The sequence below is a fragment of the Gambusia affinis genome, linkage group LG08 (genome assembly GCF_019740435.1).
Source record: "Gambusia affinis linkage group LG08, SWU_Gaff_1.0, whole genome shotgun sequence".
NCBI lineage: Eukaryota > Metazoa > Chordata > Actinopteri > Cyprinodontiformes > Poeciliidae > Gambusia > Gambusia affinis.
Genome location: NC_057875.1, coordinates 20,844,211 through 20,871,192, shown reverse-complemented (window position 1 = coordinate 20,871,192; position 26,982 = coordinate 20,844,211). Strand labels below are relative to the sequence as shown.

At 39.0% G+C, this 26,982-nt stretch overlaps 1 protein-coding gene and 1 long non-coding RNA gene across 4 annotated transcripts; one reads left to right on the top strand and one right to left on the bottom strand.

Moving 5' to 3' along the window:
- The first annotated feature begins 4,384 nt into the window (after window positions 1–4,384).
- On the top strand, window positions 4,385–17,719 carry LOC122835250. Of its 3 annotated transcripts, none has more exons than XM_044124133.1 (13): window positions 4,385–4,471; window positions 4,594–4,685; window positions 4,776–5,090; window positions 11,294–11,596; window positions 11,692–11,979; window positions 12,069–12,171; window positions 12,258–12,371; window positions 14,812–14,902; window positions 14,988–15,296; window positions 15,473–15,820; window positions 15,926–16,213; window positions 16,340–16,448; window positions 16,572–17,719. In XM_044124133.1, the coding sequence occupies exons 2-8, from the start codon at window positions 4,613–4,615 to the stop codon at window positions 14,837–14,839; spliced, it is 1,224 nt and encodes a 407-aa protein (XP_043980068.1). In that variant the 5' UTR covers window positions 4,385–4,471; window positions 4,594–4,612; the 3' UTR covers window positions 14,840–14,902; window positions 14,988–15,296; window positions 15,473–15,820; window positions 15,926–16,213; window positions 16,340–16,448; window positions 16,572–17,719. The 3 variants fall into 3 exon arrangements, with proteins under 3 accessions (XP_043980068.1, XP_043980066.1, XP_043980069.1); XM_044124131.1 differs by having other exon boundaries at window positions 12,060–12,171; XM_044124134.1 differs by lacking the exons at window positions 14,812–14,902; window positions 14,988–15,296; window positions 15,473–15,820; ... (1 more) ...; window positions 16,340–16,448; window positions 16,572–17,719 and having other exon boundaries at window positions 12,060–12,171; window positions 12,258–14,023.
- On the bottom strand, window positions 8,301–10,071 carry LOC122835251. The gene is made up of 5 exons (XR_006371291.1): window positions 9,724–10,071; window positions 9,096–9,125; window positions 8,732–8,882; window positions 8,438–8,561; window positions 8,301–8,347 (listed from the first exon to the last, which is right to left on the bottom strand). It is a non-coding gene; the product is annotated as an uncharacterized LOC122835251 (long non-coding RNA).
- Window positions 17,720–26,982: the final 9,263 nt, after the last annotated feature.

Sequence of the window (26,982 nt, the reverse complement as noted above, 5' to 3'; positions counted from 1 at the left end):
ACTCTGAGAATCATGCTGATGGATAAACTTCAGTATGTGGGTACAGAACTACACGCCATTTCTGTCTCCATGTTTTATTTTGCTCTCTGTATTTCCCACAAACATGAGATCCACCCCAATGTGAACGCATGCTGGACACCACCCAGTGGATTGTTAGCAAGCTCACGGTTTAGCACCTTCACACTTAATGCTTCCAAACCACTAACATTTCTGTCACACCTGTCCTATCTCTCAACTCGACATTGAGATCTGAGATTCCTCTGACTCTATAGAGCAGGGCATCGATCGCTTACCCGTTTGACACACCCTAAGATGTTGTGTTTACAACTAAATTTTTGGAAAATAAAGGCTGAAGGAGCACCTTCCTGTATTGTTACTGAGGAAATGTTTGTTTTGTTTTTTAACGGCCAGAGGGACATCAGACTGCAGACTCAACTCAAGCCCATAGACCAGCCAATTAATCAGCTTCTCCCAGTGCTACTCTATAAGGAGTGAAAATATTTAGAGCATAAAGCACATCAATGTGAAAATTCCAAAACACTTATGACTTAATATAAATTCGGTCTTTTGTTTTTGAAATACCCTCACCTGAAATCCTTGAAAGCAAAAGAAGACTTTTGGAACGACCTTCCCAGATCCAAAACAATTTGAATAAATTATACCATTCTTGCCAAGAAAGAGTGGTCAAATATTCAGAGTTATTGTTGATAGCTCTGTAAACCTTATGGTCAACAAGCAACTTATTAAAATACATTTTAACAAAATGTTATTGGCGTGTGTGCGTGTGTGTGTGTGTTTGATCCAGGTTCTGCCGTAAATAAACGTGTGTGTACACTGCTGGTATGGGAGCTAATCAGTTGTGAGAGAAACAGCTGAGTATAAATATAATGATGATCAGGTGGATTCAGGAGTTTTCCACTAAATTATTCGCTTTTTCATTGAAGTATTTTTCTATTGGATCCTCTTATTAATATTTTTTTATCTCATTCATTATTATTATTTTTTAAATTCCTGACATACATTTCACTTGAGCAATTGTAACCTCATAGATGAGTAAAGTATTTTGATTCAGAACAGAATATCAAACACTGGATGGGCTAGTTTCACAGGGGTCGGTTCCAGGTCGCTTTCAATTTTCTTTTAAACTTCACCGTTCATTCACTTTCACTCGCTGTTTGACAACCTTCGTCTCTTGACAACGGGGGTGGGGCTAACGCACTAAAACCTAACCACTTAAAGATCAAACCTTGAAATGAATTAGGAAACTGATGTTTGCCAGATGATTTGTGGAGAGATTTTGCTCAATATCCAAACAAATCAAGGAGTCCAAGAGGAACTTCCAGCAGTCCCCCGAAATGCGTTTCTCTACAATAATCCAACAGCACTGAGCTTTACCTTAAGGCCCCTAAGTGATCTCTGGGTCTCATTTATTACGTTTAAACAAATGAGACAGTGTGTTAGTGAGTGAGCTGCTTTGTAGCTATAGGTGGATTTGGAAACTGTGGCCAGGAAGGTAAACCTTTCCTACTGATCAAAAGATAAGTTAACTAATTGCCTCCAGCTTCTAGCTTCATAACCCACGGCTTGGTATCAGTCCCCTCATCTACATCCAAGACTGTGAGTGTTTTTCGTGAAATTTGAGGTCTCCCTTCCTGAATTTATTCTTTTTTTTTTTTCCTGTCAGCTATGGGCCCTACCTGTTATTTCCCTACCTTAAGCTAACAACATCTAATTTCCCGCAGTTGACTCGGGTCAGGGTCAACAGGTGATGGTCAGATATCCCCACAGCTCAGGGGGTTTCAACTCCGTTGGCTCGCCGCTTAATGGCTTCCAGCCTGGAGGTGACATCCGTTCTGTTTATATACACAAAGCACACCCTTACCCACTCACATTCCTTCTTTATGGCAGATTATCGCCTACATGAGGTTTGAAATCAGCGAGGATCGGTTTTCATCAGAGCACTTTCAATATTTGTCATAGATGTCGACCACGTCGGCTCATGGTAAAGCTATGCACTACAACCTGGTGCATGTCACATGGATTTTATCTTACTGACTGATTTGTGTGTGTGTGTGTGTGTGTGGGTTTTTTTAAGAAAACGACAGAAATTGCTCAGTAATATATTGCTAAGAGCAACAGGAAGGACAACCTGCTGCTCTATTTGTGAGTGACAACCAAAATAACGCCGAGGTCGTTGTTGTGAAAACAGATTAGGAGATTTCCAGAATGTTAGGTTCACAACGATATTGAACATGGACTAAAGATTTTTGTTTTTCTCAGCAATATTTATATAAATACTTAAATAAAAACTGAGCAACACTTTTTTTTTTTTTTTTTGTTTAAATACAATAAAACCACTGACAAGTCAGTTAGTTTAGTGTTTAATAAAGTGAAATGATACAAGGACATTGAACAAGTTACACATCCTAACAAAGGGGTTGTTTTTGGTAAGGCTTTGACATTGTTAAGAGTGTTTTTAAACTAGTTTATTGACTCATATACGCTCTCTATTGTTCACTTTTTTTTCCTCTTAGATTTTCAGTCATATTTAAGTCAGACCAGCAGCTTCCTTCACTTTCTGTGAAAACAACTTGGCTGCATTTTTGTGGGATGGTTGTCCATTTTAAAAATCCACCACTAGTTAATCTTCAGATGGTTATCAAGGACATCTCAGCAGCAGAGTTGTTTATTCATTCCTCAAAATATATGAAATGTGTCATTTCACAAGCTGAAAAAACAGCCTTGCAAAATGCCACATTCTAAAGTTTAAATTACCGTATATAGAAACTTGCAGTTTTTGGTTTTTTTTGTTTTTTTTTACAATATGTGATGTTTGGACAAAACAACAGCTGGACTGACCAGAGGTCAACCAAAGTGATCCAACAAAGAGTATCGAAAATTCAGGAGCTTAAATACTGAGGCAGGAGTGGAAAGTGGCAACCAGAGGAACTAATCAGAGGAAATGTGGTACAGCTAGGGCAGGGAGGAAGAAGAAAACAGTCAGAGACTAATTACCACAGAGCAGCTGAAGTAAAACTCAAAGGGTCTAGAAAACCAAAGAAAAAAATACTGACAATAGTCTAAGAGAAGGTAATTAAAATATAATAGAAACAAAACACAAAAAATAAGCAAAGAAACTAAACTTAAATAAATTAAGTAATATGGCAACACCTTAGAAACAATAACAGAGGAATACACAGAATATGGCAAGACCTGTGAAACATAAGTAAACCCACAAGAAGGATGATCACATACAAACAAAAACTGAAACCCAAACTCCCCAGAGTTGGGACACAATGAGGATATTACACCAATACTGTGTAAATTTTGAAACAGCTCTTTGTTTCTGCTGGTGTGATGCCAACGTAAAGAGAAATAAGAGGGAACAACATGCACTTTTGAAGCTTTTTCACTGATTTGTTCAGTATTTATTCCCTGACTCATTACACTTTTGTATTTGTAGATTAATATTATTACTGTCTCTCTCCCTCTCTCTCTCTCTCTCTCTCTTTCTCTCTTTTTTTTCTAACCAAAATATGAAATGAATTTTTTTTTTTTTTTTTTTTTTTTTGTCAACAGCCTCCTCAGACATGCATTTACTGAAAAAAATGTTAAAGTGTTGAATACTTAATATTGGTCATTCTTGTTGGAAATGTGAATGCTCACATTTTAACAGGGGCGTTCTGAATCGCCCTCATCCAAACTGTAACAATTTGGAGAGTTTTAGACTTTACAAAGTTGTTTCCTACCAAGGAGTTTGAGCTGCGAGTTCAGAAATGAACGAGTCGACCGCTTCAAACTCTGATTTTTAGGACAAACTGCAAGCACTTCATGCAGAAAAGAAACATCATCATGTCACATTCTGACTGTGACTATTCCAAGATAGCAGGACAGTTTTGCTCAGAATCACCTGCAGACAACAGCGATCCAGTGGTCGGTAAAAACAGCATTAGAGTAAAGTGATTTGTCAAAACACTCTAATTACATGACAGCAGGTCAGAACAAACAAGATAGTAAAAAAAAACACCATTTCTTAAAGCTCTAAAAATTTCAACCAAAATCAGGAATAGACCCAACTGTGAAGATTGAGGCTTATTGAGACTAAAATCAACTTAAATCTATTGAAACCTGAATTCAACTGGTTCAAACTGCATCGTTTTGTTGGACATTGTTAATATTGCTTACTATTAATATTAGTACAATAACTAAATTCATCATATTGATGGCTTCTGCTGCAGTACATGGAATACATTTAGACCATATTCAACATTTGTGGCATATTTTGAAAGAAAACTGCTCTGGCTTGCTTCCTCTTTTGACATAAATATTTTTATAGGACTCGCGTGCTCCGATGCAACTTCCCCGTTCAGAAAGTGTTGACCGTTGAGCAAGTTCACCATCCTTCCCTGAAATGAAACCCCAGACTCCTTCAGAGGACGGCAACGAGCAATGAGAAGTCATTTTTATAGAGGTGAAAGAGATGCATTAGATGAATAAAATGTCTGCCTAAAAATGTGACTTTAAAAATTACATAATTTCATAGGAAACTGTTGGTTTTGAGACAAGACTATTTCTTCTTTCGTTTTTCTACAGGCAAATCAACACGAGCAAAATGACTTCACTCCACTTCGTGATATTCTGTGTTTTCTTCGGACCCAGCGGCTGTCAAATTAATTGCATCCCAGGTTTGAACCTGTGCTGTAAATGTCTGCAGCATTAAGTAGAAATCTTCTGCATTTCATATAAACAGCAATTATCTTCTCCGTTCTCCCCAGAAGCTGTTGATGAGACAAAGTTTACAGTCAACGTAACGGAGCACATCAGAGTGGAGTCTATCGACTGCGTTGTAATCCCACACAGGGTGACATTTCCACGAGGCAGAGTGGCAGCCCGGTACCAAAAGATGTTATTTCAGGGCGATCCGTCAAATGTCATTGATAAAAAAGTTGTCTACGATGCAGATTCTAACAAAGAAGATTCGTTCAGTATAAAAAATCTTCCATGTGGAGAATATGATTATGGCTTCAAACTGGAATGGGGGTGTAATCAAACTTACACTTTCCCAGAGAGAGTCCACGTCTCTGTTTTACGTAAGTAAGAGATTTTATTGTTGCTAAATGTTTATTGGTGGTAGCGGTTTTTTGGGGTTTTTTTGTTTGTTTGTTTATTTGTGGGTTTTTTTCTAAAAAAAAAAAAAATAGAAAAGAAAAAAGTCTGTATTGGTGTAGATTGTGGCTGATTTATCACTTTGAGTTTGGCTGTGAGTTTACTGACCATAAACTGGCTTGCTTATAAAAATTTGTTTGTTACAATTTTTCATTTGTTTAATCCTGCAATTTAGTTATCAGTTAAAGCTAACAAAGTTCATAAAGGAAGGTCATCAAGGGTGCACCACTATGGCAAGCCGTTTTCACATAAATTCGGTTTCGTCTGACTATCCGTAATTACATTCTAGATATCTAAAATTGCATTTTGACTAGACAAAACTACATTTTGACTATCCGGAATGGTAATTTAAGATATCTGTATTTACATTCTGACTAGGAAGAATAATAATTCAAGATATCTTCAATTTCATTTTGACTAGTCAAAATTCCTTTCAAGATATCTCATATGACGTCATCGGATTCGTCATTAGAAGGGTCACACATCCGTAATTATAATTTAAGATATCTCGAACGTAATTATGACTAGTCAGAATTACAATTTTAGATATCTGAATTAAGAGATTGCGTGTAAGCCCCTCTTTGGCTGTACTGAGCTGTCCAAACAATTGCCTGAACAAATTCAATGGCGCTGGCAGTTTTGGACAAAATTGTAAGAAAATGCCACAATATAGAAAGAGCTCTTCAGTATGGGATATGCGGAGAGCGCGATTTTATTGTATTGATATTAATATTCCGCAGCCCGGGCCAGTTCAAGTAATAACCAGATGTAGTTTTTATACTGTGGTAAAGCTATCTGCCTTTTCGGAAATTATAGTAAAGCCAGCCAGCTCTTGATTTTGACATACTACACACTACACCCATCCTTTAGCTCCTCTGAAAATAAAAGCGCACCCCGGTTCATGTCTGATTCACACTTTAAGTTGCTTTCCAGCGTCTATAAAAGTTTTAAGCTTTGTGTTCATGCATTTGTAACAGGAAATTATGTATATCAAAATAAATTTATACACAGTGTGAAATGCATAGTGTCACCTTTAGGAGATACAGGGACACCTGCAGAGGATAGACAGATATAGACAAACAGAAAAAAACAGATGTATAAAGTAAACATTATGCTAAGACCACCTAAAATATGATTCTATTTTAGGTGGTCGAGGTAGACCAGTTATTCATATTATAAAAGAGCAGATCGACTTTCTTTTGGCCCAAGGTGGGGCTTTGTGGTACATGGTGGCATCAATGGATGTTCTCGCTTAGTTACCTACTTGAACTGCAGCACAGACAATCACACCTCAACAGTGCTATTTCATTTTCTCAAGGCAACAGGCCTCTATGGTTTACCTTCTAGAGTGAGGTCAGACCATAGTGGAGAGAATGTGGCACTGGTGATGAACGTCGGAGTCATCTAACTGGGGAATCCATCCATAATCAGAGTTGAGCGTCTTTGGAGGGATGTGGTTTTACATGTTCTGGAACCATTTTATAGCACATTTTATAATCTTAAAGATTCAGCCCTCTTGGATCCCAGCAATGATGTGCACAAACTTTCTCTTCACATAGTTTTTCTTCCTGAGAGTCAAAGCCGACTGGAACAATTCAGAAAGGCGTGGAACCACCATTCCTTGCATACAGAAAACAATAAAACACCAACAGAAATCTGCACTGAACGGATGTTGGCAAACAGCACAGCAACTAACAACGTGTTTGGTGAAACTTCCAGCTAATCAGAGACTCTGCAACAGCATGGCCTTTGGCCACTACCAACCACTGTTGCTGAAGAGGTTCCTAGTGTAGTTGTAGAACCACCTCGGACCAGGCTCAGTTGGCACCGACCTCAGTCATTTAATCTTGCAGTCAATCATATTTCAGATCTGAAGGAGAAATACCAGGTCTGTTGTGCAGAAACTGCAAATGCTTTATTGATTTAAGTACATGTCACAGAACATTTGATCAAATGCATTGTTCTAAAGATACAATTACTACAAATAAAACTCGGAATTGACATGAGTAGGTAACCTTTCAGATTTAATTATAAATGTTAAGGTGTTTAAAGATATGACAAATTAATTACACATTCTGGAGAGCAATTGAGCAGTGTTCATTACCAGAATAGACCTTTTGATTTGCAGTGTGGCTTAAACGTACACCTTTAAATTGTGAAACCAAAAAGTGGTTAAAAAGACTCCTATTCTTTGCAAAAAAACAAGAGAAGCCAATATTGTATTTACATTCCAATATTTCGGCCATTACATTACCTTTACTATAACTTGCTTTAAAATACTTAACTTTTCAAAACATTCCAACTCTATTTTAAAAGAAATGCTTATTACAGTTATTAGCTGATTATGCAACACCAAAGGTAGGTCCCTGCAGCACCCCGTCTGTCATGTACTTTGTGAAAGACTCATAGTCTGGGTGTACAGGAAGGCAGAGTACTATCAGGCAAGTATTTGCTTCTGGGAAGACTCTGTTAACCTCATGGAGGAATTCAATTTGTGGACGATGGGGAAAGCCCAGTGGAGGTACCGTGGATGCTCCAGAAGCAAATTCCAGTATCATTCCAAGGGTAATGGGACTGCAATTCTCCTTCTGAAAGACAAAATGTTGAAATTATGACCTTTGTAATAAAGTATCCAGTGTGTACTCTTAAAGACATGGAAGAAAATGTGTCAAATGTCTGTCCTTGTTCCTCCTCAATCTTGTTATATTGGTGATGACATTGCATTTCTTGTAAGTAAATATAAATCAAAACATTTTGAAGACAAACCATGACTAAGCATGATCATTGTAAATAGTATGTAAAAGTATGCATTTATGCAACAAATTACCCAATATACTGTATATTCACTGGTAAAAGACAGACAATTTGTTATGGCAGCTTAACAAAGCAACATTCCAGGAAAGAGACTTTTCTAGTAATTTAACAGTTTTTGGTGTCACTAGTCATTTAAAAAGTCTGCCTTTACACTCAAACTATGATTACTTGTTCTTGGACAGTGGTGATAAGTCGGTCACTTGATGGTTCTTTCAATTGCCTAAAACATGAGAACTAAAGCTAAACTAAAATGTGAGTAGCAACGACAACAAATGATGATAACTAAAATGTTAACTCACATTTTCTTGGTCTGCTAAAAACGACTCTTCATACTCTTCGTCTTGCTGGGACCGCAGAGATCGCCAATCTAGAAGTGTACAGCACAGAGATTGTTAAAGTCAACATCAGAAATAAGTTATAAAACAAAAATGCATATATTGTTTTTGAAATTAAGGACCTGCTCTTCCTCCAAATGTTGTCTGTTGGTACTCTCTCAACCTCTGGAGAGACGTCCTGTACTTCTGGTGCAGTTGAGGGTTCTGCAAACAAACTCCTGGACATTGCTGAGGTTGACAGGTTTCCTAGACATGGCCAAGACATTTCAAATTATAGTGGAAGATATTACTTTGGATGTACCACACTACATAAAATTATTTTTGTGTAAAAAACAATCATACGTGTGACGGATCTGCTTTTGCCAACCTTTTCCTTCAGCTCCCTTACAGAATTCACTTGTAATTTTTTTTTTTACCTTTCGTCCTTTTCCAGCTCTTGCCAGTTCAAAGCCAACCAGATTTAGGCTGATGTGTGGGTAGCTTTGACACACAAAGTTGTTCAGTTCAGACAAGCTCCAATTCAGGTTAATTTTGGAGCTTCTGGTTTCTGTCCCCTCATGCACAGGCCTGAATAATCAACAGTGACAAAGCAATGTTAAACACAATAACAAAGAACACAAAGCCATTTAAGTTTAAACTCATCAGCCCGCCAGATGACTGGTGAAAGAGTAAAATTATCATGAAGTGGTGAATTAAACCCATGTTAAAAGCAAAAGTACCTCCTTCTGTCACATTATGCAGGTGTATGAAATAATGTATTTTTTGAAAATATATGCCCACCTAATCCATGGTCCTTCAGTCTTTGTACATCTGAGGGAGAAGGGAGGACATCAATTTTAGGGCCAGAAAGCAAGAAAATATTTGTCTTCCATACAGGGCTTGGCAGCCTCCCAGCCGAGCTGCAATGAACACAACAGAATCACACCATTGATCCATCATAGATGCTAACTAATATTCTATAACATGGAGTGTGTAACTGGGGATGCCACCTTTCATAAGTTTCAAGAAGAAACGCCCATTGTGGCTTCTCATGTAGATTATGAAAATTGTGAAATAAAAATATGAAAGCCAATAATTTCATTTATCCTAATGAACAGACTGCGATGGACTGGCTACCTGTCCAGGTGTACCCCGCCTCTCGCCCGCTGCTGGTGCGAGATAGGAACAAATCATATACACTACAAATCGCTTTCCATATCGCTTCGGGACGTAAAATTTATTTGCCAAAATACCGGACTATTCCGTATCTTGTAGACAATTCCATATTTTATAGGGCGGATGGCAACTCCAGTGCTAACTAAATAGGCTACTTAAATTTTCCCAATAAATATTTAATTATTCCACTAGCACGGTTAACGTGGCTTGGAAAGCTACAGTTATATGAACCGATAACTGAACATCCACTTACCTTGACTTCTCTGCACTTGACGTCGAAAAAGTCTTCTTGTTGCAAAGAATAAATTATTCTCTGCAACATGTATTTCTTAATTCATGTCAAGCACGAGTTGCAGCGCTGAATATTGTTAAAAACACGAACATTTGAGCTGGACTGATCTGACACTGTGGACCACTGAATAGCATAATCAAGTAGCCGAAGGCTAGTATCCGCCAAAATGTTACGTAAATCTGTGACGTTTTGACTAGACAGAATGCTAATTCAAGATATCAGTAATGTCATTTTGACTAGTCAGAATGTCAATTTAAGATATCTTAAATGGAAAAGCTGAATAATTCAAGATATCTCAAATTCATTTAGAGATATCTTAAAAGGAATTTTGACTAGTCAAAATTACAATTCAAGATATCTTAAATTTAATTTTGTCTAGTCGTTATTTGCATTTAAGATATCTATAATTTAGTTTTCACTAGTCAAAACTACATTTCTCCTATCCAAAAATACATTTAAGATATCTTGAATTATGGTGTAATTTGAGATATCTTTAATTAGAATTATGACTAGTCAAAACTAAAATTGAGATATCTTGAATTTACTTTATGACTAGTCGTAATTTAATTGTAGATATCTGAAATGTGTATTTCAGATAGTCAGTAATTCATTGTAGATATCTCGAATTGAAGTCTCCATACAACTGAATGGTAAATCTGACGTCATTTCGACTAGTCAGAATGTAATTAGAGATATCTCAAATAGGTATTTTGACTAGTCAAAATATAATTAGAGATATCTTAAATCGCTAAAACGTCTAGTCATTATACAATTTGAGATATCTGGAATGTAAGGGCGGCAAAACCGAATTTATGTTAAAACGGCTTGCCATAGCACCACATCCCACCTCCACTTCCTGTGTGAAGAATCATCATTTATTATAAGCAGATGAACAAAATGTACATTTGCCAAAGCTGGCCAGCAAAATAGTTTTCATCGGTAGTCCCTGTGTCTCGTGTTTTACAGAATTCAGGGTAAAAAACTACCAAATTGAGCTGTGATGACTACATAAAGATTCATAAAGTAGCCTTTCATTGAGAGCAATGGTGCGGTTGAGATTGGAGATAGTTTAGGACAGTGGAAGACCATTTTGGTCTTGACTTTGCTTATACTAGCTGTTAATTTTGCCTCTGGGCAAAAGATCTAATCTAAACTGAAGACAAAACTAATGCAATGACAAATTAACTTACTCTTTCTTGTTATATACTGTCAAAGATGTTCAGTGAAGTCAGTATAATTCAAATGGCAGCTTCTGAAGAATTGTGACATTGTCACCATTTTTGACCCGCTCTTTTGTTGAAGCTCCCCTCTTCTCCCAGAGCTATAAACTGCACATTTAAACTGAAAAAAATTTAATAAATGTAACCCAGCAGGGGGGCGGGGAGGGTTTGTCCGCATAGTGATAATGCTTTAAACTTTAGAGTCTTACAATTACAAATATGTATTTTTTAACGACTTTTTGTTGAATAAATTGTTGAATAAAACAACCATCGCACTTGTTGCATCACACTAAATGTGCTCACGTTTTCAGCATTAGCAACTAAGCCGACTGTCTTGGTTCCTCTTTTGACGGAGGAGGAACGCTCTGAGCTGATCTGCGGCGTTGCCAAGCCGTGCTCACAAAGACTCCGAGTTTGCTGGAAATGGACGAAGGCCGACGGACAATCTGCGGTACTCAGCGACTATCGCTACGGGATACTTGATCAGTGGTTCTATGGATACAAAGATACTTTGCGCATTAATCCCACAGCACATCATCACAACACCAACATCACATGTGTGGCCGAATACGACAACGACCTCACGGAAGCAACTGTCACTTTGAACGTGAAATGTGAGACGTTTTGACATACCGACACATTATGGCTCATTACACTGCTGTCCATGAGTAACGTAACTTTCTTTTTGTTTTTTGCATCTTTCTCTCAGTTAAACCTAAGATCACGAATGACTCCCACTGCCTGGTTAAAGGCGAGCTGCTGGTCTGCATGTGCGTCAGTTGGGGCAATCCTCTGCCGCCGATCTCTTGGCCTTTGGAGAACCTCACCACTTTCTCAGTGACCAGCTTGAGGATTGCTCAGACAGTAAGAAGCACTTTCACAATGCCTGCTTCGGAATACCATAGCGCCACTGTAAAATGCACCAGCAGCAATGAACGCGGCCTGGCTGAAACCTCGATTATAATTCGAAACTCCGAAGAGAGCGCAAAGCCAAACAGTGAGTATCCTCTGCAATCGCGATTTGTGGTTGTGTCTTTAAACACGTTGATCAAATCCAGGCCAAACTGATTCCTCCAGCTCTTCCAGGCAGGAGGAAGGGGATAGATTCAGCTCTTCCCTGGATAGCTGGGCTGTGTTTCTCTCTCAACCTGGTCTTCATTACCGCCCTGATTGTCCACATTTGTCAAAGGTAAGACAACAGAGCTTGATTTTAGCAACCCACGCCCGTTTGTCAGAACTAAAACTAACATTTTGCAAATTCTTCCTCATTTGCAGAAGGAATAACAAGCAGAAGGAACAGAGCAAAGAGATCGACATTTACATGTCTCTGAAAAAGGGCGGCGTTGAGGAAGAATACAGCGTTATTTCCGCAAAACCCAAACCAAAGCCGTAAGTGTGAAGCAAGCGCTGCCCTTTTTGCTGCCGAGAAAAGAAAATGCAGAACAAAAATTTACAGCAGATAAATATTCTATCAACAGTTACAGAGCCTTTCAGTAATATCCACACTCATTCGATTTACATGTTGCAACCAGGCTTCTATGTGTTTTACAAGGATTGTATGCGATAGACCAAGAAAATGAAACAAAAAGGAAATGACACATGTTTAACTAATTCAAATCTACAAAGTGTGATGTGCATTTTCATTCAGTTCCTGTTACTCTGATGCCCCTAAATGGAATCCTGTCAAACAAACAGCCTTCAAGAAATCAAGAGATGTTTCAAATCAGCCTGTTTGTAATTTCTTTGGTAGCACCAGGCCTGACTCCATGGCAGCAGCACTGGTTTGTTTAAATGCAGGGTTGTGTTACCGGGATCAGAATTTATTGGTTAAATATTGTGTGTAAAAATTTGACTTCTGTTACAAGCGCATAAAGCGCACAAAGTATAAATGTATAAATTGCTCAGAAAATAAAGAGTAAAAACAATGCATATTATCGCCTCATAGAAGGATGTTCAATACATCGTCTAAACTTACTGAACAACTGCAAACATATCAAGACGTGCAACTGGAAAGCTGCTGTTGAAATATTAACAAGTCCTGTTTGTGAGTGGAAGAGCAAAACTTCACAGAGCAGCGCAATTATGAATCAGAGCCACTTTCCGGCTGTCAAATTTTTATTTGTGAGTTTGCGGAGCAGTTAAATAAATCAAAAGCTATACATTTGTGCTGGCAGATAAGCTGGCAGCTTGTCTCTCAAAAACCATAAAAACTGTGAGCGAGTGGAAAGGACGGCGCAGGTCCCTGAACACACCACAATCTACCCGCCTCCCACTCTCCACCTGCACGTGCCTTGTTGCCATTTTGGCTCTCAACGATCTTCATACATTAGGAGGGCTTTTGCAGGGCATTGTAATTAATTTTCTTCTAAATAATATTAGCACCCATTTTTGTGTGCACCTCTAGTTTTGACAGATTTAGTCAAGTGAGAAAAAGTGCCCAAACGTCATTCAAATGTCAAAATATAACAATCTCTGTTTAGAAAAATGTCAACTTTTAAACTGGAAGGAAACACTCAGTGGACACTGATTGATGTTAAAGCTCGTTCACACCCAGTGAGCTCGCTGCTGCTGTACATTCGCATAAATATTGACTCAGCTTATTGCTTTAATTCAGTAATGTACTAATGAATTTTGCATAAAACATATCATGCATGGACTTTTTCTCTCTCAACTGTGAAAGAAAATATGCCTGAGAATAAGATACTGTGTCCTTACAATGAAGTTAATGCAACAGGTCAATTGATAGAGTGAATTATGGTTAAAAATAACAGTATGGTGGCTACTTCACATGTTTTACACAAAAGTGAATAAATATCGAGACCTTAATTATGATGAATAGTTTTATAAGTGAAGAACTGCTGAGCTGCTGTAAATGTTCACATTGAGTTCTATTTTTTCTCAGATCGGATCTTATTTCCCTCTCAGTACCTCATGTCATAATCTCATTTCACATTGGCATTGTGAAACGTACACATGGTGTAATATTTATTCTGTAATCTGTAGTTAATTTTACTGCTGTAAATAAAGTCTGTGTCTGCACATTTCTTAAAGTTTTCTCATCCATGATGCTGTCAGGCTATTTACACCACTTTAAACATGCAACCACAAACCTCAATGAATTTCATTTTAGGGTTTATGTGATAAGTGAACACAAAGTATAAGAAAAAGGACTCACAGCCTTTATTGTTTTTACATGGAAAGATCTGAAAAGTGTGGCATGTATGTATTGGAACTTGGAGATGTTGGTCTTTGTTTAAGTCTTTGTTTACTTTGCCTTTTTTGCTGATTGATTTTTTATTATTTTTTTTTATTTCTTCATTCCTCCTTGGACAAACGGCTCAAGCCGAGCCGAATGGAGAGGCGATAACTGCAAAGCAAAACGTTCAAGTCTTTCCCCAGGCTCAAAGTTTGATTTAGGTCTGAACTTTGACTGGACCGTTAAAGCATGTCATGAACTTTCTTTGATCAAATCTATTTTATTGTAGCTCTTACATGTTTGGAGATATTGTCCTTCTTCCGCAGGTATTTATTTTTAAAAAGGAAGTGAAACCTTTCAATGACTTATATAGAACATGCCTTTTTCTTCTCGAGAGAAAGACCTTCCCCTTTTTCATAAAAACCGGCAGTCCAGGATTTTGCAACTTGTTGCTCTATTGGTTCTCTTCCTAGTTATACAGCTTCAGAAGACAAAAATTAAGAGATAGTCAAGATCATTGCGGTGCATTAGATCCACATGCTGCATGTCTACATTTTAAACTGGAATAATTTTTTGGAGAATTAATTTTACTTTTTTGTTTTTTATTTTTATTTTTTTACTACTTTCAAATAGTTTTACCAAGACAGGAAAATGGCTTTGACCTTTTTTGTAATTTCCTGGATTCTTCTAAGAAGCACCAGCTGCCAGTTTCAGTGTACACCCGGTAAGTTTCAATAAAATTTATTTAAATAAATAATAAGCATTTAATAGAACATTAATAATGTATACTGTCTTTCTGTCTTCTTTAGAAACTGTGGTTGACTCGGATTTTTACATCAATGTAACAGAGCACGTTACAGCGCCGTCCACCGACTGTATTCAGATCCCACATGAAGTGACTTTTAAACGAGACAAAGTGACTGTCCCGTACAAGAAGATGTTATTTAAAGGAGATCCTTCAAACGTTGTTGATACAAAAGTGGTGAATGACGTGAATCATGACACAAAGGATACTTTCTCAATAACTGCGCTTCCACCTGGAGAATACAAGTACGGCGTCAAACTTGAATGGGGATGCAATCAGACGTATGTTTTCCCTAAAAGGATCCACGTTTCCGGTGAGTAATTACTGTTCCGCTCATCGAATGTTTACCGGTTGTGTTGCCTGGACAATTAAGACCTTTAGTTCACTCTGACCTTCTTTTTTTTTCCATTTGACTCTATCTACAGTTTGCTCCAATAAAAATGCAATCAATGTGCAAAATGCTAATTTGTTTTCTGTTGTTGTTTGCAGCTTTAACAACTAAACCAACTGTTCTGGATTCTTTGATGGTGGAAGGACACCGGACACGACTGATCTGCTTGGCTCCTAGGCCATGCACTGGTCAAGTGTTTTTCTTTTGGAATTGGACAAATGCTGATGGAGAATCTAGAATGATGGACAATGACCTCAACGATTACCATTACATGCGTCCGCCTGTAAGATTTGGATCTAGATATAGAGACAGATATGGTCGGATATACGGAGGTGAAAATTATTTACGTTTTTATCCGACGGCGGAACATCACGACACCAACATCACATGCGTAGCAACATACGATCACAATGTTGCTGAGACGACTGTCACCTTGACTGTGAAATGTAAGAGATTACAGCCTTTATAAATTGTTCTGTTCAAAGTTTAATGATATGCAACTACATGTAGATTTTTTCCCCTTTCTCTGCTTCTTTCTCTGTTCTCTTCAGTCTCACCCAGAATCCTGAACAGCTCTCATTGCACAGTTAAAGGGGAGCTGCTGTTCTGCGTGTGCATCAGCTGGGGCAATCCTCTGCCACCGATCTTTTGGCCTTCGGAAACCCTCACAGATTACTCGGTGACCAGTTTTAGCAATGCTCAGAGAGTAAGCAGCACCCTCACCATGCCTGCAGCTAAATATCACAACGCCACCGTTAAGTGCACGAGCAGAAATGAACTCGGTCAGGCGGAAAGTGCAATCCTGATTCAAAACTCCCCAGAGCACAACAGGGGGAACTGTGAGTAATCAAACGTTTTGTCTTCATTTTATCCCTATAGTTTGTAGGTACAAAAAAAAAAAAAAAAAAAAAAAAAAATCCTTCATAGTTAATCTTCTGCAATTTGATTTTTTTTTTTTTTTCTAGCTTTTTCAGAATCAAACGAAGGGTTTCACTCTGCTCTTCCCTGGCTAACCGGAGTGTGTTTCGCTCTGAACCTTGTTTTTGTCGCTGTCTTCATCTGTGTTTACCTACGGTGAGAATAGAAATATGTTTCAATGAGAAATGGACTACCTATCTTGAATTGTCAGAGCCAGCTTTGGATGTGAAGAATGAAGATTTTAAAACTTTTTATTTTTTTGTTTTTCTGTATTTACAGGAGCAGGAAACAGCAGAAGGAATCGCGTGAAGAAGCAGAAACCTATGCGACTTTGAGAAAAGCAGATATGGATGAAGCGTACAGCACTATTTACCCACAAAATAGATGAAGTATGCAAGTCACAGTTTTAGACCAGAGAGTAACAGGAAGTAATGTGTCATGTTTTGTTTTTGTTTGGGGTTTTTTAATACATGCCATGTATTTAAAAAAATGTTGTTTAAATTATGCGTTTTAGTGGCCTACAGCCCAATATGCCTCATTATGCCAAATATGTTTATGATAGCCTTAAATATGAGGTGAGAAGCTCTTTATGGGACCCATGAAAAGAGCTGCTAGGATGCTTGAATCACACTGTGCTTTGACACCCACAAACCTACGAAGACACACAGACACATAGAGTTTCACTTTTATAACTTTTTATTTAAAAAAAAAATGTTTTTTGCATATTTGTTGAAGCTGTCACCATGTTGTGAATTGCAGCACTACCGACAAAAGACGCTACCAATCAAAGCCAGGAGGAAGGTCTTAGCGCTGTCATTCACCCTTGTGAAAGCGCTGCTAAATCTGTTAACGGTGAAGAAACAACTCACTGTTACGTTACAAATATCTCCAGGTTCAATTATAATACAGCGGTGTGCGCAACATGATTGACAGCACTAAGACCCTCCTCCTGGCTCTGATTGGTTGTTTCTAGTTAGCACTGGGAGCAATAGGAGAAGGCAGAAGAGCTCAATTTTTTTTTTCACAGTTTGTCTCATATTATACTGTCACAACATAGTGACAGTTTCAAGAAATATATAGAACATGTTTTTTTTTTTTTAAGTCACATATCTGGATCTTTAACTCTTGGCCATCTTGCTTCCTTGCTCTGTGATTGCCAAATTTAATTGTCGAGATGAGACACAGCTATGGGACTTAAGATGACAAAATTAATCAGATGTTCAGGACAATGCACCATAATTTGGTTAAAGACTCTTTTCTGTGGTCGGGACGTCCCGTAATCTGCGGGGTACTCCATGTGAATCTGGTGTGAATAAAGCTGTGTCAGCACATTTCTTTGACTTTGCTGTTTCATGATGCAATCGACTGGCAGATCAATCTCAGTTGATCCATTTTGCCACAGATTCTCAGTTGGATTTGTGTCTGGATTCGTCTCCCTGCCGCAAAAGGAACTTCTGCCTCAGTTTTCAACAAACTTCCAAAAAAAAAAAAAACAAGCTTAACCCCGGCGTTATGCTACCACCATTACGTGTCATCAATAGGATGGTGTGTTTGAGGGTGTTTTGCATTATCAGGGGTTTTAAATTTATCGTCCACTTTAACACTGACATGTTCTCTAGCAAACCTTCAATAGAGCTGTATTAACACTGAGGTTAACACAGCCCAACCGGGCTGTGTTCACTAATTAGCTGGTAATGGGAGATCATTTCTTGCACTTGATTTTCTTTTGGAGTTTCAGAGTAAAGTGAGACTCAAGCTCTTCACAACTTTTCAGATTTTTTATAAGAAATCTTGAACGTCTCCACAAGTTCAACAGGGTAAAGAGGCTTCTGTCGCAAAGTTCTGTCATTGATTAAATCTTGTCGGTGTGAAATTACAGCTTGGCAACTCATAGCAGATAAAAAATAACAAAAACAGGAAACATAAAAAAAAAAAAAAAAGTTGAATTACAAGTTCAATATGGTGATTCCGTTGTTCTCTTCTAAATAAAATTGCTTACAGATGAGCTTTTTGTCTACACTAAGTAACTTGGTACAGCAACTCAAGCGATGCGATTCTCGGAATAATAATTATGAGGGGAAAAAATAAGGCTTTCCCTGTGAAAAACACCTGCTGTTTAAGAGAGAGGAAGTTGGGATTAATAGCTGCATGTTGGTGGTTTGGGGTCTTTTTGAAAGCATGGCTCATCCTCTTTCCTTCCCACTCAGCTGTTCACATCATCTCGATCCTTTACCAATTGATTAGGATCGTGCCGCAACATGCAGATGCATTCACAAAGACTCTTTCTCGCTCTCGTTTTTCATAGAGAGCAAAATAGATTTTACAGCGAGATCTAATATCAGTAAACTCTTAAAGCAGAAAATGCTGTGCTCGTTAAATAACAAAACAAAACACTGCCTCTCTAGCTCCTTCTTCAGTTTAGTTTGTTTCATAAATGCATGTGTAAAATGTCCCAAACAATAACATGGCTTCATTAGCTAGCTCCGAGTCAAAGTTCTTTTCGTAGGCACAAACATTCAAGCCACAAGTTCTGTTGATCGGTGCCTCGGCTCTGTGACAGCATCTTTTTAAGTAACCAAAGTGTCCTTGTGACAAAGACCCGAATGTCCCAGAGTGAAGAACAAGAGATGTGTGCGGTCCAGGGGTGGCGTCTCCGCTGATAATGTGGCATGTCAGAGATACTGAAACATCTAAAATTAGTGTTGCTCAAGCACCTGGTGAAGAGTGAGTTTGAGATTGCATTCACACTTCTGTTTTCATGGCTGTTGTGGAATGGCGTGATTGACCAAACACAAAACTGAAACTACGTGAGTGAAAGCAGAAGACGGCTTTGCTGACGTCTGTTGTGTTTCTTGATGAAACTTTGGATATCTTTGTGAAAATTAAGGTTTTTCTATGTAGGGAAACAGCATGATATATTAGGAACAAAGCTGAACTCGACAACATTATGTACAAAATCGACGGTGCATTTTATTGTGCTACCAGGCTTAATACCACTTAAATGTTTTCACATTTTCACAAATCTCAATGCATTTCATTTGTGTGTGTTTATAGTCAGCCCCCAAGTAAAATCTGCTCAACAAATAGTCAAACACCAAAACCAACCGATGGGTAAAACAAACCTTTAATCCGAGAAACAACCCGGAGGCCCGTGGTTACTCTGGAGGAGTTGCAGAGATCCACAGCTCAGGTGGGAGAATCTGTTAACAGAACCTGCTATTAGCTGCACAATCTACAAATTTTAGCATGTTACACTTTTTAGTTCTGTTGTCAATGGCAAAAGTCTCTGTTCTAATTTTGACACTTATAGAAGAGTTGCCACCTTTGAAAGAAACTCAGAAACATGTTTCTGGTAAAGAAGCAAGAAGAACTTAATTGCTGAATGGGTGATGCTGACAACTGCTAAAGAAAAAAAAAGATTAACCAACCCACCTATCATGGTCTTAAATGAACAATTGTCAACTTAGGCCTACATTTAACAGTTATTATCCAGCACAAAATAACCTCACCAGCTTTACAAAACTGAAAGAATCCATTCATTGCTCTCTAACACCATCAGATAAGTTTGCAAACCCACTGCCCTGTTTACAAGACAAAGAACACACTGTAATTCATGTACACTGTGTGGAGTCTTTAAAGCATCACTTACGAAACTAAAAGACTCGAAACAGATGATTTTTCTTGTGATCCGTCATGTGTTTGAAAAATATTCAATGTGTTTCAACTAATTTGTGAAATATGCTTCCCATCCAGTAATGTTTTTGTGGGGGAAATATTTTGCAATACCTACAATACCTATGACAATTAGTTATTGAAGTGACATACAATCAACAACAACAAAACACAACATTTTGGACAATATTTAATTGTGTCCAACAAAATTATCAAAATTTTAACTTAGCACTTTAGCTTGTAGGCTAAGTGTAGTGTCCAGAAACATTAGTTCATTTTAACAAGTATTACCGGAGCATTTTAATTCGAATTCAATTCAACATGTTATCGTATTGTGTGATTCATTCAGTTCATTGTTATTCTAAGGGTTATAGCCATATTATTTTTAATCAATTTAGCAAAAGTTACTGACTGTTATAAGATTTGTGATTGAGGACGCTTCGACGAAGAATAAATTAAAATTTTTAATCCAACTTTTACTTCTTTGTGACAGTGCTAAAGCTAATGCAAAATTTACTAGCAGGAAATTCTGATTTTAACATTAAGCAGTTTATTCAGATTTTTAAAGTGAGATTTTCTGACATTATTATTCATTTTCAAATGACTGTGTGCTTGTTGAAAAGTAAATAAACTCCCAGCTTGATAGACTAACAAGCTAGTCAGATGTTTGTCTGCTTTAGCTGAATTTAACCATTTAAATCAACTCAAACTAAAAATCCTCATACAAGTTGGAATATCAGCATTTCGAAAGAACCGTTGTTAGATTTGTTTCTGTTATTTCAGCCGTGCTACTACTGTGTTCAAACGTGAGGTTGGTATTTGGTTGAGTCTGTGTGAAACTCGTCAGGCCAAGAATGAAGAAATTTTGTGATTTTGCATTAGACTGTTGGAAGATGGTGTATCCCAGAGTTTTCCAGGTCTCAGAGTTGTTTAAAAATGACTCTCATCTCTCAGCTAACCAGCCAAATCAACCTTGTAGCCACTTAACATGACTTTAAATAAAGTCTAACAGATTGTTTTGTGAGTGTGATGCTTCTGCATCCTGTTGTTAGCATTGTTTTTCTATTATCTTGTTCATCCACACAGCTTTCTGTGCACATGCTATGTCAGTGAGTTCCTTACACGACCGCACATTGGTGAAGAAAACCATTAGACCCATTACGTATGAGAAACTTTACAGGTCCCCAAATCTACTCCGAAACAGACTCTGGGAATTGAATATATAAGAATATAAACATATTATCAATGTAAACCCGACAACTTCCAACCTACTTCCTGTATGCATGAGGTATGACCCTTCTGATGCTTCTTGACATCAGAAACACAAAAGAAAAAGTTCTGCTCCTCCTCTATCCAGACTCCAATCAATGAGCAGAGAGGGGGCGAAAAAAAAAAACCTCACATGCCTGTTTCAAATCCTGTGCCATGAGTTCATGAAACAGTACTCAGGAGAGGGATAGTGTTTGGGGCGGATTAACCCCAGTCCAGGTGGCCTTCATTTATCCACCTACCCCCATGGAGGAACTTTACGCCGTTGATGGAGCTCAGCACAGGGTCACGGCTTCCATCCGGTTCTCATCTCTCCCACATTAAGTCCTAAAGCTTCCTTGACCATTTTGGCTCAATCCATTTGAACTCTGAAATTTGTTGAATTAAGCATGACAGGAACCATGAGCTGCATATCGGTTCATTGTGAATTACCAGCATTTTTATTATTATTTTTTTTTGATTACTTTAACAGTACACAAAAACTCACTGAGGAAGACGACACGAAAAGCGCAGTGCACCTATTTTCCTCGATATACCCGCATCCCCCAGCCCTTTAAATAGACGTTTCAGGTCTTGTTTTTCTGCTTACTGAAGTCTGGAGTTGTGTAAACAAGCCTAAATGCCGGGGAAGCTGCTAAAGATCTGAGAGAAACGCTGATCAAAGGCAGCTCTCCGTGCAGCCGGTGTCAGTGTTGTGAAGGGCACTACTGCCTTGCTTGAGCGTCCCTGCAGTTAGATAACAAGCGCACATCTGTCTGGCGTGATGCTTTCTGAGGTCCTGCTGCATTTTGATCGCGTCTTGTTTGCTCAACACAGACCTTAGGATGTGTGCTCACACTTCGCCAGAGTTTACATGTAACCCAAATGAACTCCTCACACTTGGCGGGAAACACCTGAATAACTGCTAGCATAATGAACGACCTCTTCAAACAAATCCATAGGGGCACCTCGATTAGAAAGAGATTAGAAAATCATCGGAAAGTTATTTATTCCAGTATTTTCAATTTTAATTTATGAGTAAAACTCATATATTGTACATATTTGTTGATCACAGAGGGATATATTTCAAGCATTTACCTCTGTTCATTTCGATGATTAAGCTTTTAAAGCTAGTAAAAACCGAATGCTTACCTTGGCTACTAAAGAAATGTTCCCAGAGTGATGTATCCAACAAAATAAATATGAGAGTATAAATGTCAGAGTGGGAGCAAAAGTTGTTGGAGACAAAGATGCACAAGCAACAATGATAACTTTAGATGATTGTGAAGGAAAGGCTAATCAAGTTTGGAGGAGAGTCACTGAGTTAGTGTCATAAGCCACCACACACACACACACAGCGAGAGACATATTCAAGCTCATATTCAACACGCAAAAGCTACAACATTCAGATTGCCAAGCCACTCCAGAAACAACTTCAGAACAACTGGACTGTTGCTCAGCAATTCAACATCCCTTAGAATATGCATCTATTTTTCTTTTCATTTAATTTGGATTTATCATTGAGTTTTTGAGTGATAATTTCATACAAGGGAAACAAACTATTCAGATCCAACTTGACCAATGTGAAACCGCAACATCTCCCATCGGGCATTTGTGCTGAGCACCAATCAATCTTGAATTTTACATATTTATTTATAATCAAAATACACACCCATAGTCACTTAAAATATATCATTCTCTGTGTTGTGAGTTTTACCCTTTACACGACAATGCTGAAATATTCCATCTATTTCACTATTTTAACTTACTGAGCTTTGCCTCCATAGGAATAATAACCATACTGTAGATTTTTCTTTGCTGAGGTTTACTGAACAAGTGAAAATGTCTCCGATGCAATGTGTGATTCAGACACATTTACCTAAAAGGAAGCAAACTGTGGTTGGCGAAAGGATTGGAGACCAAAACAGAAAGGGCAACAGAGACAAAAGCTGACAGAGGTGAGTTTAAGACTGTAGCCCCAGGAAGTCCCAAATCTAGAGAGATTTTACAGATTATTGTTTGAGGTGACATTGCATGAGAGCTCTTTTGGCTGGGCTGCTTCAATGCCCTCCAGTTCCGAGGTAAAGGGACCACCCATTAGTGTGAAGAAATGCCCATTCAGCCCCTGCGCCTATTCACAGACCTGCCTGTCTCCTCTGGCCTGCTCCTGGCCACAGAGTGGGGCAGAGGAATTGAAGGGGGTCGGGGGGTGGAGGAGAAACTCCAACCAGAGTGTTGGGGAAATAAAGTCCAGTTGTTGCCGGGTTTTGGAGCAAGTCAGAGTCGAGGGGGGTCTCCTGCTGCGGGAAAGCCAGGGTTTTGATTCAGCACTCAGCTCCGCAGCAGGATCCCAGGACAATCGACGACCGAAACCCCAGGGGCTCAGTTTGGTGAGGGTAAAGGCTAGCGGTAGGGTGGGCTCGTGTTGACGACAGTGACATTGATGTTGATGGGGGGACAATGATGCAGGAGGCAGCGGTGTGGGAGGTGACAGCGGGGTGAACAGAAAGGTTGACTTTTTACAGGCTCTGCTAACAGACTTGTTGGACTGAAGCACTTGAGTGAAAGGGGCAAACGTTGCTTGTGGGGCAGTTCTTATTTACCCAGTTAAGGTCTGAGCAAGTAGAAGAAAAAAAAAGCGTGTGAGACCATTTGTCAGGTTTCACCTCCTTCTCCATTTATGCAAGGATACAGTGCCTTCCAAGAGCATTTATATCTCCTGAACGTTTTTCCATTTATTCATTTCACAGCATCAGATGACATTATCGTATTGAGATACAATGTGATAAACCAAAAGGAAGCAGCACATACTGTTAATTGTAAAATGGATACATGATTTGGGGGTATGTTTCAACAAGATTTGTGGAATTATACTTTTGCTATTTGTTGTCCAGCTGAGTCGTACTGGATGGAGAACATCTAGAAAGACTGGTTTTCAAGTTTTCCTACATGCTTATCTCGATTTAAGTCTAAATTATGACTTGATTTGACTATAACTTTTGTCAAATGTGCTTTGACAAAAGTTTACACGCTTTTATCAAAGCATATAAACACTTGACAAAAGCAAATGTTTACACGCTATTGTCCAAGCGGTCCCATTCTACCTCTGGCAGTATGTTTAGGGCCATTGACCCAGATAGGTGGCAATTTAACAGCAGCATCAACTACACTACTGAAAAACTGACTGTCAAACAAACTCTATCCTGCAGCCCTCTCACCCAACATCATTGGTCGTCTCCAGAAATTGGTATCGTCTTATAGATCAGGGGGCTGTGTAAGACATCTGCCCATTCGACACCCGGCATGAAGCCAACATGCCAAGCCCATTGGTACTGGAAGTCATGCAACACAGACTGCATCGGGCCAATACCAATCTGACCTAGCTTATATGATCAGTACATCATCAGGAGTAAGTGCAAAGGTAAGGGAGTAGCAACATACATTCTTATTGAATGACTGTGTCATGACAACTGAAAGGTGTGATTATGCAATGGCTATAAACATGCAAATGAAGTTATTACTTCAAGAAAGGATTTTGTTGCTTTCCGTGTCTTGATATGAAAAGTTCACACTCTACTTTCACATTACTTGGACAATATGTTTACAGAAAGATTCAGTGGCACTTCAGCAGGTATAAACAAGAGGGAACATGTCTGCATTCACAGCCTTAACAATTGCAAATAGATTAAACGCACAGGAAGAAGATGTATGCATACAGTTGAAACCAGATCTTTACATAATCTGGATGAAAAACACACAAAGCCTCATTTCCTCATCGTCTTACATTGAATAAGACCAAGCCTTTCCTGATCTTAGAATACTGAGAGATTGTTTTTATTGCTTTCTTTAAAGTCAAATGTTATTTTCTATTTTGCCTTTGAACAGTTGATAATATCACAGCTTTGCGAATTTTGACTGGTTAATTCATAATTCCTGGACTGACTTTGAGGAAGTCAAAGAAAAGTAATTGTTGAGTTTCACTGGTCTTATTCATCAAAAGATGTTGATAGGTACCACATCTTTTCAAACAGCTTTAAGTAAACATGAACATCATATTCAGGATGAAGGAGGATTGTGTGTTCCAGGGTTGAATTTGTTCTTGGAAAATGTGTAGACATCTGGCCTCACCTGTACATGAAAGATTTGTGGTCTTGCCTTATCAATGGAGGAAAGTTCAACAAGTTCGGGTGACACTGCGTCTATTTTGGCATTTTTAACGCTAAATCTGACCCCAGCAGAAATTCGCTGTTTTTAAATCTCGCCCCAGACTCCACAAACTGAAGACCTCCCTTCTCCTTGAGCTTGATGGGGCCCAGGGAAGGAGCCTCCCGAATGCTGATAACTCCCCCCACCAACACAACCTATTCACCAAAGCCCTGTGGTTCATATTTTTGTGGAGGTCCATTGACTTTCTCCTTTTCAGCTTCGCTTTAATCCCTGGGTCTGTGTCCTCTGCGGTTCTCTACAGAGGAGCCATTATTCGGAGCCTTATTACTGCGCCCCTCGCGGCTTATCTCTTTCCTGGTGACAGTCTTTTCAAGCCTCCCCCTAATGACCTGGGGAAGCTCACATGCTCAACTTCCCAGGACTGCCGGGCCTGGCTGATGTCAGAGGGGGTGGCCCCCGCGCGGGAGCTACCGGTCCTGTCAAAGCAAGAAAGATCGAGACACATCGACCGTTCCCCATGTACTCTGCCGTCTTCGTCTTCTACAGGTGGCCAAGCCAAGTCTGCTGAACCTCTGCTTCGAGGAGCTGACTTCATTCACATTGAAATGAGCTCATCTGCTCAATGGAAGTGCCAGAACCCATTTGGACATTTGTTTGTCATCATTTAACCAATGTTTTTAAGAGCGCAGCATCACACAAAGCAGAAAGCAGCCAGTAAGTTGGCAAGAAGAATCATTCAATTTTATCTGAGAGAAGCATCCAAACCTCAAGTTAATATTCCAAAGTGGTCTGCTGGCACACACTTGTGTTGCATTCAGCATTCTCCAGCCTTGATTAAAAGTCCGCTAAAGCCAACCATTCGTCTTTGTCAAGACAAGTGAGGGGGGCTGAATGTTTTTTTTTTTCATTCTGCTAACATTTTCTCCTACCAACTAAATCAAAAGAATAGGACCCCAGCTGAGACCTCTAGCTCCATCTCTCCAGACCCCATTGAGCACGAGGGAAATCCTGCATCGCAATGTACAGCAACATCGTGCTCTGAGGCAATGGAGGCTCAGAAAGCTCCAGCTGTTTGCAGATCAGCCTGTTCATTCACATGTACTTTTAATTTACGTCAAAGCCGTAGGAGCCGACTAGGAGGAATGTACTTTCTTTCAGGTCTTTTCTGAGGGAACATGGTGTCCCACTGGTGCACCTCCTAATTATAATCTGCATCATCAAGCCAAAACATTATGCTGTCTTTGGGGACGTCCGAAAGGGGATCATGGCAGAGGCACTTAGCCTTTGCTCCGGGGGCCCCTCGTGAAAAACAATAAACGCTCGTTCAAATTTTAAGAGCAGACACGCCGCTGTGAACTGGGCAAATGTGAAAACAGGTGTATACTCCGCTCTACACATGGCACGCAGGCCTGTCACCCCCTGAGGCCGTGTCGGAAACAATAGTTGTTCGTGTTTATGCCTCTGAATCATAAACCTGGTTAAGACTTTGGGAATCATGCTGAACTGGTCCAATTAAGACAATAATGACTTTAGGAGGAACTAATGGAGTCTTCTCTGTGTTGTAACCCCACCTCTCTCCATACACTTTTCTTTACCTCATCCC